Below are 15,187 nucleotides of genomic sequence, written 5' to 3'. Positions count from 1 at the left end.
CTTCAATATTATAGACACTTAATTTAATTACTGTAACCACCTAATCCTTCCCCATAAAAAAAGCTTAACCTTGATATGATTACTATGGAAACTATTATTATTGTTCCCATCTGCTAAGACTATGACCATTTTACAATTTGTGTAAGGCAGCTGTAATTGCATTTTTGCTTTTTCACTGAGGTACTTTGCAAAAAAAAAAAAAAAAAAAAAAAAACCAGAAAGAAGATAACCGTCTTACTTAAATCAGAAATTCTTGTGTTTCTTACACCAGAAGCAGATCAAAATACAGAATTAGAAGTAGGCTACACATCGATTAATTCTACTCTTCAGTTTGGTAAATTACACTTCATGTACTGTAATAGCGAATGCACTCATTTAACATCCCAGCTATAAAGATCACATTGATTCAGGTTAGGCCAGTGTTTATTAGACTGTTGCAAGTTTGTCTACGTCATATTACATAAATTAATCATCTGAGGTATTGTAGTTTTAGCAAAAACTACATCAGTGCATTAAGTTGTTTATTCACGACATTGCGTAATTTGTTATTGTTCTCAGTTGAAATAGGCTAAGTATTTATAACGGAGGGTGTATAATTTACACAAATAATTTGTATACCTGTACGGTATATATGTTAATCTCTCGGCCACTTAGCATAATAAAGGGGGGGCATTTACACCGCGAAAACTTATTTTACGTGCCTGGATTCTCAAAATAGTCATGTTATCTGCACTACCCTTCTTTGTTTGCATTGAGTGGATCAGCATTTTTCATGCGTAATCGGCATTTCACGTGTAATTATCGATTTCTTGCGCTATCAAGTGCACTGCCGCTGTAAATTACGAGTCGCTATCATTCGTGAACATGCATCACAATGTCAAATGATAGTATGTGTGTTTTGGTGTAGCAGTTTTAATAATCGATTTCGCTTACTGTCTCGTAACATTCAACCATTATCATGTGTGTGTATGCTCTACAGTGTTACATATTGATAGTGTGTGTTTCGAGACTTGCCGCTTAACGTGTTTGATGTAATACTCCATAGCTGTAGCGCTGTTTACGTGTTCCTTGATATCGACTCGTTTACCAGTGGGCCAGCTTATCCAGTTTTAATAAATTCATACGCCTCAAATGTGATTCACGCAATGAACCGTTTTATACTCTTCCGTCACACTCAAAGGTGAGTCTTTGACTGCTTTCAACCCAGCCGACTTCTGTACCACATCTTTTACATATAACGACCATCAGAACTAGCAAAATTCAGGCCAAGACTGTCTCGTGTGTCGGCATCGATAAATACTATACTTCGTAATTCGTATGTAGTTCTAAATTGACATGTTTATATTCTCATTCTGCAAATATGATAAAAATATATCGATTAATCATGCACTGATCGATAGTTCGATACAACACTCGTTCTAAAATTTGTGACGGTATATAATCGACGCTTTGGTACTTATTTTTCGTTGTTATACAGTACTAACATAAATAATTTATGATGAATGTAATTTATAATACCGCAGCCGGCCCCCTTCTTTAAAGTTCCTTTTTCAAGTAACGAGTACACAATCTGACATGATAAATCGCTAAGTAACTTATCACTGTGCGAAGAATTCCCGCCATTCTCAACATTAACTTCTAGTATGCTATTGAAAGTTAAAACAGAAAAAATACGATATCCAGGCAGTGTTTGGAACTATGTAGGTGATGAAACAATAGTTGGTAGCAAGTGAACTTCGTTATGTACAGCTGCTTCAAAGGCACGAAGGCTGAGAGCCGGCCACACCGGAGCCTCACACTTAAAAGAGGCCAACACACGCACAATATTTATTTCGCACCACTGAGAGTTGTGGTATAATATTGACCGTGTGGAATCGTTATTGATGGTTTGCGTAATATATACTGAAAATCCAGGAGAGCACAAAATATTGACGGTCGATCAACATACTATACTGTATAAGGTTGCACCACTATCGGTGGATTCCGTCGACGACCTTCATCGTCGGAAGGCAGCCAATCTTTTCAAATTAGTACGGCACTACGTGGGCGGTGACAATATAGCCGATCTCGTCGCCCGAACGTACAGACTTCGGACGACAATCTGTAAAATTCAAATCAGTTTGTTTTCGGCCATAATGGCCGACACGACACGAAACATGGACTGTGAGAAACTGATAGGTTTAGTCAAAGGAGTAGTATGTGGCATCCTGAGAATGAAAAATAGAATCGGGATGCAGTTTGGAATCTATAAACTGAAACTGCAGGTTTATTGGAAACCACAAGTAACAAAATCTTTATCGGAAATTGCAGGTGTAGATTATAACCTTGAAAAATAATTTAAGTGACAAGTTTGGTGTATCTTATGATTAACAAAACTCCCAAGCTCAGTCTTGAGGAATCGGCCAATATTGTCTTTAGTGATGTAATTGGTTTGTAAATAATGGGTTATCACGAAACGTTAATAAGACCTAGTTTGTACATTTCCAAGTAAGGAAAAAAGTCGGGTATCAATTAAGTATTACATTGAATGGTAGTGAGTTACTACAAGTAGAGTCAACCAAGTTTCTGGGTGTACACATTGACAACAGTCTAAAATTGTCTGAACATATGTTGCACCTCCACAAAAAACTCAGCTGAGCTACATTCGCTGTTCATATTGAGGGAGATGTTCGGGTTAGTTACACCAAACAACCCCCATTTCGCAGTAGTTCATTTAGTCACCCAAACACAAGCAAGGCTCACAAAGAACTGGACATGGCAGAAGAGGCCAAAGATAATCGTAGCTTAGTTCAAAGATGGATGCATCGGTGCCACATAGCCCCCCCCCCCCCCCGCCCCCCCTGCAGTACGGAGTACTCTTGAAAGGCCGCAGAGGGAGGGGGGGCGGTGACTATGGCGTCGGCAGGAATGGTCCGCGGGAGCCGAACACCACGGTCAGCTCGACAGCGTCGTTGGGGAGCTGTGTGGGTAGATGTCGTGAAGGAAGGTTTGGCCACTGAACCTGGAATTTGTTGAAGCGAGCCGGGCGCCGTACTGGGCGTGCTGGTCGTGCAGCGACAGGTAGGCCGGCAGTTTGCAGGTGGAACGGAGCAACGATGACAATGTCTCCGGTGGTCGTGGCGAACACACGAAGAATGTCCAGGTCGACGTCAGGCGGGAGGGAGCCACATTTTACCAGGTGGCCAGGAATGGTGGAGGTTGTGTCATGAGCACTGGATGGAGAGAAACACACAACAAACAGTGTATAATCACACAGTATTATTGAGATGTCGTGGATTATGTCCAGGGGGACAGGCAGAGATAGGTTCAAGATGGGGGGGGGGGTGTGAGAAACCTCGACAGGGCAAGGCAGGCGACGGTGGAGAGGTCGAAGGGACTGGCGAAGGACCCGGTGGCGAGAGTGTTATCGTAGGTAAGCTCGACATGGGGAGCATGTGGTCACTTCTCGACGGAGTGCGTGAGACCAGAGTAGAGGGCGAGGTCGGAGGAGAGCTCAACGATTGGAGCTGGAAGTCGCTTGACTGAGTGTGCAAGTCCGACGTGGAGGGAGTGGTTGGAGCGTCGTGAACCATGACAGTGAGTGGCGTGGTCGTACCCTGTAGAGGGGGTAGAAGAAGGCTCGACATGGGCCGGCTTAAGTCTGTTGAGAGAGACTGTAAAAGCTGAATCTTTCATCTGGATGTCATAGGTGTTGGTTGAGCGCTGGAGAACATGGTACGGGCCGGTATATGGAGGTTGGAGGGAAGCACGGACAGTGTCATCTCGGAGCATGACGTACTCGCAATTGTCCAGAGATTTCAGGATGTGAAACTTAGGGCGGGGTGGCTGGCGGGTGGAGGGATATGGAGGTTGATGAAGTGGCATCTGATGCAGTCCACGAAGGAAGGTAAGTCAGATTAAGGGAGAGAAGCGGAAGGGCTCACAAGTTCGCCAGGGAGAACGATGTTCTGGCCATATTCGAACTTGACTATTGTGCCTTTGAGGTCTTCCTTATGCATCGCACAAATGCCGAGTAGCACAAGGGGAAGGGCCACCATCCATAGAGTCGTGGCATCGAAGAGCCACCTTGAAAGTGCAGTGTCAGTGCTCAAGTAGCCCGTTACTTTGCGCGTGATATGCTGTGGTATGGATGCGCCGGATGCCACAGATGTTACAAATCTCATTGAACAGGGCCGACTCAAATTGTCTGCCCTCGTCAGTCGTGATGATAGCTGGACATCCGAAATGCGATACCCATGACTCGACGAAAGCTCAAGCAACAGTTTCTGCCATAATATTGGGGAGGGGGCAGCCTTGACCCTGCGAGTTGTTCAGAACATAACGAAAGCCATTAGAGGGGGGAGAAGGCCAACAATGTCAATATCAACAAAAGGCGCCGAGGGGGGGGGTGAAGTGTGTTTATGTACTTTGCAGCATTGGCACGTGACGCAGGAGCATGCCCATTGCTGGCAGTCCTTGTTGACATTTCTCCACACAAAGCACTCCGCTACGTGGTGGGTGGATGCACGAACACCAGGGTGGGCTAAATTATGCAATGCGTTGAAGACAGCTCAACGGAGTTTGGTTGGGATGAGAGGGCATAATTTGCCCGTATTGTCGTCACACCAGATCTCACCAGAAATGACAGGGAAGGTGGTGCGGACAAAGTGTAATGAAGAGGTAGAGTCTGAAATCAGGTTGGAGGTTAGGCAGTTCAGGGAGGCCTAACAGCAAATGGATGGCATCGACTCGTGACAGGAAATCATCAACTATATTGTCAGCACCCTTTATGTGCCTGACGTCAGTAGTGAACTGAAATATAAAGTCCATGTATCTGAAGCGGCAGCCAGGGGTTTGTGGTCCGTTAAAACATAGTAAGGCCGTCCCTCAACGACAGTCTTAAAGTGCTTGATCGCTTTGTAGACCGCGAGCAACTCCCTGTCAGACGTGGAATATTTCTGTTGTGCATTGGTGAGCTTGTGCGAGAAGAACTGCAGAGGTGAAGTTTGGCAGTTGATTGTCTGGCTAAGGACAGCACCGATGGCAGTATCACTCGTGTCTGTGGTGATGAAAAGCTGCGCATTGGGATGAGGATGCGCGATGGTGCAGGCCTCGGCAAGAAGATTTTTGAGGGCAGTGAAAGAGCCAGTCATAGCAGGGGTTCATGGAATGGGCCAAGATCCAGAAATGTTGGTGCCTGCCAAGGCGTCTGTTAGTGGAGCCTGAATATCCGCAGCCCGAGGTAGATGTTGGTGATAATTATTAACCGTTCCCAGAAAGTGCCGGAGCTCTTTGAAAGACGAAGGTCTGGGTAGGTTTAGTATTGTTTGTACTTTCTCAGGGGGCAGTGAAATGCCGTCGCAGAGACCCGAAAACCAAGAAAAGTGACAGCGGGTTGATGTAGCTGCAATTTGTCCTGGTTGGTCTCGATGCCTGCTGCCGCGAAAGTGTTCATAACAGTTTGCACATCTCGAATGTTGTCCTCGATGGAGGAGCTGAACACAAGAATGTCATCAAGATATGCAAAGCAGAATTTTAGGTCGAATAGCACTCATTGATGAAGCATTGCCAGGTCTTGGTTGCATTTTTCAGATCGAAGGGCATGAATCGAAACTGAAATAACCCGATTGGATGGTGATTGCTGACTTCTTGATGTCTTCAGGTGCCATGGGGATCTGGCGGTAGGCCCGTTTGTAATCAATGACCTACCTGTGATTGGCGTTTGGGAAGTAGCAGGGTGGTCTGCAGTTCTGTGCCACCTCACCAAACTGTGTGTGGAAGTAACGTTACGGGTAGTGCAGTTGCATTTCCTGCGGAATGTTCGTTGCCAGTGGCGGTAGCCGAGGTTCGGTGGCCGCAGCAGGCTCAGTAGCAGGACAGGGCGTGACAGTGGGCGGAGCCGATGATGTCCCAGTAGCTTGTTTACTGCTTCCCGGAGTGAGCGGAACGGTCGGCACAGTGAGGCCCCGGCCGCGCGCGTCCGGCCGCAGGATGATGAGCCTGAACCTGAGACTTGTCAGGTTGGCAGTGGCTGGCAAAATAGAGCAGTGATGCATCGTGTAGCTTGTCAGCAATTGTCATTCTTTGCTTGACGGGTTCAGGTGACTTCTGAGCCAAACCAAAGCGGATGTGAGGAGATAGTTTATCTGACCAGATGGCGAGGAGAGCTGTGTTAAGAGAGTAGATCGGCGCTGACCAGGGCATGTAGCTGTCTCCAGAGCTGGAAAGGTTTGTCATTGCCTAGTTGCTCGACGTGGAGCGCTTGCCGTATTACTGCCTCAGTTGAGTGTGCAAGCCAATGTAGAACTGTCTTTCTGGCTAGAGTGTACCGGGTAGAGGAATCTAGAGCGTGGACCAGGTCAGCAATCAAGTCCTCCTGGTCGTGCAGGTGGGTGATGAGGCACAGAAACCTGGTTGACTCGTCAAGTTTGTAATGGTTGAACACTTCGTCTGCAATTTTGAACCAGGTTGTAGCTCTGTCGGGATTAAACGGCAGCAGTGTCAGTAAGTGTTCTAGAATATTTGGAAGAACAGGTTGAGTTGAGTTCGTCGGTGCACTGCCTGAAATGAGCTGTTGTTGCTGTAGTATTCCAGGAGAGTGTGACTCCAGGGGATGTGGCAATGACGGCTGTTTGAGTGGCAGCATGAAGGTGACACGTTGTGGTTGAGCGTGATCTGTCGCGACACGGAAGGCCGACAAGGGTGAGACACCATAATGAGTCGATTGCGGTTGCGGAAGCTCAGCACATTGCGGGTGTGTTCGGATTGACGCGTTGCGGAAAGCTGGACTTATGATCAGAGCTGGGGCCACCTGTGTTGCAGGGAGGCTGCGGAGGTGGGGGCTGTCCAGAAGCACAGTGTGGGAAACGATGTCAAACGTGGGATGGAATGTGTGAATGTTCACTGTTCATAGTCACTCCACTCAAAACGGTGTGCAGATAAGGTGAATGTCTTGGCACAAAACACTGAGGTGAAGCAGTGGAACTGTTCATAGTCACTCCACTCAAAACGGTGTGCAGATAAGGTGAATGTCTTGGCACAAAACACTGAGGTGAAGCAGTGGAACGGAGCTGTTATTGTTCCTGTTGCAGGCCGAGGTATCAAAGTAGGAAGGCATGTGCTAATGCTGAACCGAGGCAGGCGTGGACGTGGTTGGATGCTGGGGAGGTTGACCTGTAAACGAAGCAGTTCCGGCCATGCGGCAGGTATCCGCGTGGGAAATCGTTGTCCTGGAGGTGGTAGGTTGTCCAACGAAGCATTTGCAGAAATCGGCATTGGTCCCGCACTTCATGGAGATCCGAAAGAGATAACTTCACAGTCGATGAGGGAGGTCACATGTGGTGGGAACAAAGGCATTTGATACACAGAGTCATGCACACTCCTAACCTCACTTATTGTTGCAGGCTTGAAAACGTCCGGCGAAATCGGCATAATCGTCGAGTGAGAGGCATCGTGTTGCAATCCTGGCGGGTGTACACCAACCACAACACGATGCATGTCGATCACAAAATCCGGCATTAGGCACTGGGCTGAAGTCATTGTTTGAATGCTGTGTCCATGTAATACACGCGAAAATAACTGACGCGGAGGTCGCGGACACAGTAAAACGGCGAAAACGGAAGATGTTACAACTCGGGGTCACCAGTGAGGGAGACATTCGGGTTAGTTACACCAAACAACCCCCATTTCGCAGTAGTTCATTTATTCACCCAAGCACAAGCAAGGCTCACAAAGAACTGGACATGGCGGAAGAGGCCAAAGATAATCTTAGCTTAGTTCAAAGGTGGATGCATCGATGTTGGTGTTGATTTCATCGGCGCCACAGTATTATTTCCACTGTATGTGACCGAGACACCACAAAAACTTCTTATTTTAGTTATTTCCATGCATTATTGCTATATGGCATAGTCCAGCCTAGACATTCTTGTAGGAACCTTTTCAAAAAATTAGGGATACTAACAACTGCATGCCAATATATCTACTCCCTGTTGTGTTTCATTGGTAAACATGGACAATCATACAAAAGCAATGATTCATACCAAACCCACAATACCAGGAGGAAGATGGACCTCCATTATGAATAAAAAAACCTTACTATTGTACAAAAAGGAGTCCATTACATGAGCTGCAAGGTGTTCAATTGTCTCCCACCATCACTGAAATTACTTATCCATGAGCTTCCCAAATTTAAACAACAGCTCAAACAGTATTTATTAGATAATTCCTTCTATTCGGTAGAAGAATATTTCAGTAGAGTTAACTACAGTTGATTTTTTTCATTTACTAATTTGATGTGCTATTGTGCATTACAATACTCACAATCACTGTTAACATTACTGTGCCTTTCATTTTAACTGTAATTGATTTTTTCATTTACTAATTTGATGTGATATTGTGCATTACGATACTCACAATCACTGTTAACATTACTGTGTCTTTCATTTGGCTATAAAGATCTACCATATTTTTAATGTAATTTTTTCTGTACCTATTAATGTGTATTTCATCTTATATCAGATATCCTCTCGCAAGAGGTACTTTTATGTATTCCTTTTGTACTATTTGTAATAATTCTGACACGTCTTACATCCATGCAAATGCCTCGCGGTATTGGATTTATGGGATATAAATAAATAAATAAATAAATAAATAAATAAATAAATAAATAAATAAATAAATAAATAAATAAATAACGTTACTGTGGTTGATATTTTTGGGTTACAGTAGATGGGCATTAGCTGTCCACAAATTATTGTTACTGCTTACTGGTGTTTCTATGCCAGTAGGCTGGTTATTCTGTTACATGAAGTGGTTTTGCAAATGTGGTGCCCTTATATGTTTCCACTTTACATTGCCTTAGGTGTTCAGAGTATCTTATTCCAGGCTTCGTGTTTGCCTTTCACACATATGCGGAATAAGAGTCATTAAAGGTTAACTGCGTATGTCTGCAGAACTTCAGATAAATTCAGCAAAACAGATTTCCAGTGCTTGTAGAGGTATCGTTTTAGCTGTATTAAAAAAAAGTCCATTACATTAAAGATGCAGTTCTGGCTCAAGTAAAACTAGGAGTGATACTTTGATATTTGACATCTGGCGACTACATCTTTCCAATAATTTGGCCTATTTCTGAAAAGCACAGTTTCAAAGTTTTTTTTTATATGTTGGATTCTATTTATGATGCCCCAAGCAAATTTTTCACTCTTGCGCCCCAAATACTATGAAGTTTCTTTTTTTATTTATTTATTTATTTATTTTTTAATTATTCCATACCGAAGTTTGGAGTTATGCTTCGTGCAAGTGCCCAAAATGACTTAATATAGTTGAGTTTCTTAATTAAAAGCTACACTGAATATGAAATAATACTACCACCACTTGTACTTGTTTGTCCTTTCTCAAATCCATTGGGCAAGTGCTCAAAAATGTAGTACTAGAATCAGACTTTTATATACCAACTGCCAGTACTACCTTAACATTCACCATTTTTAGAGTAAAGTGAGCTGCTGTGAAACCACAAATCTACCTTACATTAATTAAATAATCTACATCTACATCCATACTCCGCAAGCCACCTGACGGTGTGTGGCGGAGGGTACCCTGAGTACCTCTATTGGTTCTCCCTTCTATTCCAGTCTCGTATTGTTTGTGGAAGGAAGGATTGTCGGTATGCTTCTGTGTGGGCTTTAATCTCTCTGATTTTATCCTCATGGTCTCTTTGCGAGATATACGTAGGAGGGAGCAATATACTGCTTGACTCTTCGGTGAAGGTATGTTCTCGAAACTTAACCAAAAGCCCGTACCAAGGTACTGAGCATCTCTCCTGCAGAGTCTTCCACTGGAGTTTATCTATCATCTCCGTAACGCTTTCGCGATTACTAAATGATCCTGTAACGAAGCGCGCTGCTCTCCGTTGGATCTTCTCTATCTCTTCTATCAACCATATCTGGTACGGATCCCACATTGCTGAGCAGTATTCAAGCAGTGGGCAAACAAGCATACTGTAACCTATTTCCTTTGTTTTCGGATTTCATTTCCTTAGGATTCTTCCAATGAATCTCAGTGTGGCATCTGTTTTACCGACGATCAACTTTATATGATCATTCCATTTTAAATCACTCCTAATGCGCACTCCCAGATAATTTATGGAATTAACTGCTTCCAGTTGCTGACCTGCTATTTTGTAGCTAAATGATAAGGGATCTATCTTTCTATGTATTCGCAGCACATTACACTTGTCTACATTGAGATTCAATTGCCATTCCCTGCACCATGTGTCAATTCGCTGCAGATCCTCCTGCATTTCAGTACAGTTTTCCATTGTTACAACCTCTCGATACACCACAGCATCATCTGCAAAAAGCATCAGTGAACTTCCGATGTCATCCACCAGGTCATTGATGTATATTGTGAATAGCAACGGTGCTATGACACTCCCCTGTGGCACACCTGAAATCACTCTTACTTCGGAAGACTTCTCTCCATTGAGAATGACATGCTGCGTTCTGTTATCTAGGAACTCCTCAATCCAATCACACAATTGGTCTGATAGTCCATATGCTCTTCGTTTGTTCATTAAACGACTGTGGGGAACTGTATCGAACACCTTGCAGAAGTCAAGAAACACGGCATCTACCTGTGAACCCGTGTCTATGGCCCTCTGAGTCTCGTGGACGAATAGCGCGAGCTGGGTTTCACACGACCGTCTTTTTCGAAACCCATGCTGATTCCTACAGAGTAGATTTCTAGTCTCCAGAAAAGTCATTATACTCGAACATAATACGTGTTCCAAAATTCTACAACTGATCGACATTAGAGATATAGGTCTATAGTTCTGCACATGTGTTCAACATCCCTTCTTAAAAAACGGGGATGACCTGTGGCCTTTTCCAATCCTTTGGAATGCTACGCTCTTCTAGAGACCTAACGGTACACCGCTGCAAGAAGGGGGGCAAGTTCCTTCGTGTACTCTGTGTAAAATCGAACTGGTATCCCATCAGGTCCAGTGGCCTTTCCTCTTTTGAGTGATTTTAATTGTTTCTCTATCCCTCTGTTGTCTATTTCGATATCTACCATTTTGTCATCTGTGCGACAATCTAGAGAAGGAACTACAGTGCAGTCTTCCCCTGTGAAACAGCTTTGGAAAACGACATTTAGTATTTTGGCCTTTAGTCTGTCATCCTCTGTTTCAGTACCATTTTGGTCACAGAGTGTCTGGACATTTTGTTTTGATCCACCTACCGCTTTGACATAAGACCAAAATTTCTTAGGATTTTCTGCCAAGTCAGTACGTAGAACTTTACTTTCGAATTCATTGAATGCCTCTCACATAGCCCTCCTCACACTACATTTCGCTTCGCGTAATTTTTGTTTGTCTGCAAGGCTTTGGCTATGTTTATGTTTGCTGTGAAGTTCCTTTTGCTTCTGCAGCAGTTTTCTAACTCGGTTGTTGTACCACGGTGGCTCTTTTCCTTCTCTTACGATCTTGCTTGGCACCTACTCATCTAACGCATATTGTACGATGGTTTTGAACTTTGTCCACTGATCCTCAACACTATCTTTGCTTGAGACAAAACTTTTGTGTTGAGCCGTCAGGTACTCTGTAATCTGCTTTTTGTCACTTTTGCTAAACAGAAAAATCTTCCTACCTTTTTTAATATTTCTAATTACGGCTGGAATCATCGATGCTGTAACTGCTTTGTGATCACTGATTCCCTGTTCTGCGTTAACTGTTTCAAATAGTTCAGGTCTGTTTGTCACCAGAAGGTCTAATATGTTATCACCATGAGTCAGTTCTCTGTTTAACTGCTCAAGGTAGTTTTCAGATAAAGCACTTAAAAAAATTTCACTTGATTCTTTGTCCCTGCCACCCGTTATGAACATTTGAGTCTCCCAGTCTATATCCAGCAAAATAAAATCTCCACACAGAACAATAACATGGTGGGGAAATCTACTCGAAATGTTTTCCAAATTATCCTTCAGGTGCTCAGCCACAACAGCTGCTGAGCCAGGGGGCCTATAGAGACATCCAATTACCATGTCTGAGCCTGCTTTAACCGAGACCTTCACCCAAATCATTTCACATTTCAGATCTCCGTCAATTTCCTTCGATACTATTGCACTTCTTATCGCTATAAACACGCCTCCCACTTCACTGTCCAGCCTGTCTCTGCGGTATACATTCCAATCTGAGTTTAGGATTTCATTACTGTTTACGTCTGGTTTCAGCCAACTTTATGTCCCTAGTACTATATGGGCGTTGTGACCGTTTATTAATGAGAGCAGTTCTGGGACCTTTCTACAGATGCTCCTGCAGTTTACTATTAGCACATTAATATTGTTATTCCCTGTTGTATTTTGCCTACTCCTACCTTGCTGCGTCTCAGGAGGCGTCTTGTCGGGCCTAGGGAGGGAATTCTCTAACCTAAAAAACCCCCATGTGCACTCCACATGTACTCCGCTACCCTTGTAGCCGCTTCCGGCATGTAGTGCACGCCTGACCTATTCAGGGGGACCCTACATTTCTCCACCCGATAGTGGAGGTCGAGAAATTTGCACCCCAGATCTCTGCAGAATCGTTTGAGCCTCTGGTTTAAGCCTTCCATTAGGCTCCAAACCAGAGGACCGCGATCGGCTCTGGGAACGATACTACAAATAGGTAGCTCTGATTCCACCCCACGAGCGAGGCTTTCCGCCTTCACCAATGCCGCCAACCGCCTGTACGAACTGAGGATGACCTCTGAACCCAGACGGCAGGAGTCATTGGTGCCGACATGAGCAACAATTTGCAGTCGGGTGCACCCAGTGCTCTCTACCGCCGCCGGTAGGGCCTCCTCCACATCTCGGATGAGACCCCCCGGCAAGCAGACAGAGTGAACAATGGCCTTCTTCCCTGACCTTTCCACTATTTCCCTAAGGGGCTCCATCACCCGCCTAACGTTGGAGATCCCAATAACTAATAAATCCCTCCCCCTGTGTGCCTGCTCGGACCTTGCTGAAGGAGCAGCCACATGTCCACTCACAGGCAGAGCGGGCGATGCCACATGGCCAGCCTCCACATTTACCCTCCGCCTCGCGCACCACAAACACCGCTGAACCCGCCACTCCCCTTGGGGAGAGGGTGGCCCAACCGCGCCCGGTACCCGCGAAGATGTCTCGACAGCAGGGACAGTGGGTGAAGCATGTAACACCTGGGGTGTACCTTGCGACGCACCAGACTCCCCACTGCTGCTACACTCCGAGGCATCAGCCTGAAGACGGCTGACCGCGGCCATCAACACGTTCAGCTGTTCGCGAACAGTGGCCAGCTCCTCCTGCATCTGTGCACAGCAGTCACACATCCTATCCATCCTAAGGAATCAATTTACTGAAGAGAGTTAATCAACTTTTAACTAGACTGCTAATTCACCAAAGGCGGCTGATTATTGACTAAATTGCGATTGCTAGCCACTTCTTGTAGAAAACAATGAAAATAGCATTACCTGTCTCTGGACTGTATTGAAAACAAACACTAGCACTACTGGCACTATGGTTGACTAAAGGGACTCTCTCTGACTGTATTCAAAACAAACACGAAATCTATGGAACACTATTAATAGCACTCAACAATTAAAGCTTCCTAAAAGCAAAAACACACGGAAGAAGAAGTGACAAGTAAGAAAAATACAGTTAATACTTAAATTAAGGTAGCTCGCTGCACAGCAGACGTGAAGCAGATGGCGGTTAGGACGACACTTGCTTACACACAGGCAAATTTGATCCATTCATCGTGTACCGTAATAGAAGCATCTTCTTTCACCACGTAAATTAACCATCATGTGCTCATAACAACATTGGCATAACCTTAACACACTGATGTCGCCACTGTATCATAATACGGTAATCTGAAGTTTTGTAGAGATTACAATAACTCAAAGAGAGAGTGTAGTACAGTACGCAACACATTCTTTTTGAGACAGATATAGTTCATTTGGCGAATTTTTAAAAGCAAACGCCGCACTGCAGCACTGATCTCCAAGCACAGAGGCATCGTGGTATTCATCCCACCCTTGCAGGTTAAAATCTAACATATTTCATACATAGAATAATTTCTAACCTAACCTGCTAGACCTCGCCAGAAACTACCTAATGAGATCCTATGCACTGTGACCAAGCTGCCATTCGATGTTACTGGGCGTCTGACGACCACTGTCGGTACCACTGTGAAGAGTGGTATTGCACAATACACGACAGTTCGTGCTGAAACCAAGAGAATTTACATTCGCCCCGAAAGAATTTACACAAAGAACTGAAAATGTAAATGATAACAGATCAGGAAATGGGCTGGAAGATTTATATGGGAGCATCATGCAACACTTTTACAAATGAATTTCCTGTATGATCAGGAAACGCCACATAACTCAGTATAAATGTGACAAAGACAGATAACTCATTACGCACAATAGCAAAGGAAACTGAAGATCATGGCATCATGAAATTAAGTAGAAATGCTTATTTTCCTTATACCATTCCTCAAAATTTTATTTTTATGTATCAGTTCACACAGCACAGACGTGAGATCATGGAAGCTTTCAACCAGTTACCAGTAAATAATTGTTTACTTTCGTTTGCAACAGTTATCACATTGGAGTAATACATGGAAAACAGCACATGTATGCAATAAATAACTCAATTCACTTATTTAATTTGTAATTAGTCGTTGTGGTTCACAAATGAGATTAGTTGTTGTGGTTCACAAATGAGCCCCTGGCCCACTGAAATGTTCACTGTTAGCTTTTCATACTTGTTTTGTCAGTTCTGCGTACATAATTTCTGCTAGTGTTTTGCTAGTCGAGCTGCTCTGCCACAGTGAAAGTGAATTTTGATGAAATCTTGTCGGGCTTCCATTCAGGTAGCTGCGTCGAACATCAGCAGTATACACTGGGAAAGCCTACATTCACATATAAAGTGAATTTTACTTAGTCAAACACAAACATTTTCACTATGAATGTTGAGCCATAGCACACTCCAGCGCAATAACATTAAGCATTTCACGACTGCTTACACCATGTGCCTTGACCTGGCGATGAAACATCCGTCACTATGTGAATTGCTGTCAACATGTTAAACACACAATAACAACTCCCTGAACAACAATAAACTGCATAGAGACAACCACCAGCAAAAGCTACAGTAACCAAACAAACCGTAAAGAAGAGAAAAGCAAGACTACATT

At 44.1% G+C, this 15,187-nt stretch overlaps 1 protein-coding gene across 3 annotated transcripts in view; it reads left to right on the top strand.

Moving 5' to 3' along the window:
• Positions 1-812: 812 nt before the first annotated feature.
• Positions 813-15,187, top strand: part of LOC124793552 (sulfite oxidase, mitochondrial-like) — a 169,032-nt gene continuing 154,657 nt past the window's right edge. For 2 of the 3 annotated variants that reach the window (XM_047258029.1, XM_047258031.1), the window contains exon 1: positions 967-1,180. In XM_047258029.1, coding sequence (XP_047113985.1) covers positions 1,146-1,180 — 35 coding nt within the window. In that variant the 5' untranslated portion in view covers positions 967-1,145. The other variant, XM_047258030.1, reaches the window with a different exon arrangement.

This window comes from Schistocerca piceifrons, chromosome 1 (genome assembly GCF_021461385.2).
Source record: "Schistocerca piceifrons isolate TAMUIC-IGC-003096 chromosome 1, iqSchPice1.1, whole genome shotgun sequence".
In the NCBI taxonomy this organism is placed as follows: Eukaryota; Metazoa; Arthropoda; class Insecta; order Orthoptera; family Acrididae; genus Schistocerca; species Schistocerca piceifrons.
Note: the sequence above shows the minus strand (reverse complement) of the source record. Positions and strands in the feature narration are given on the sequence as shown.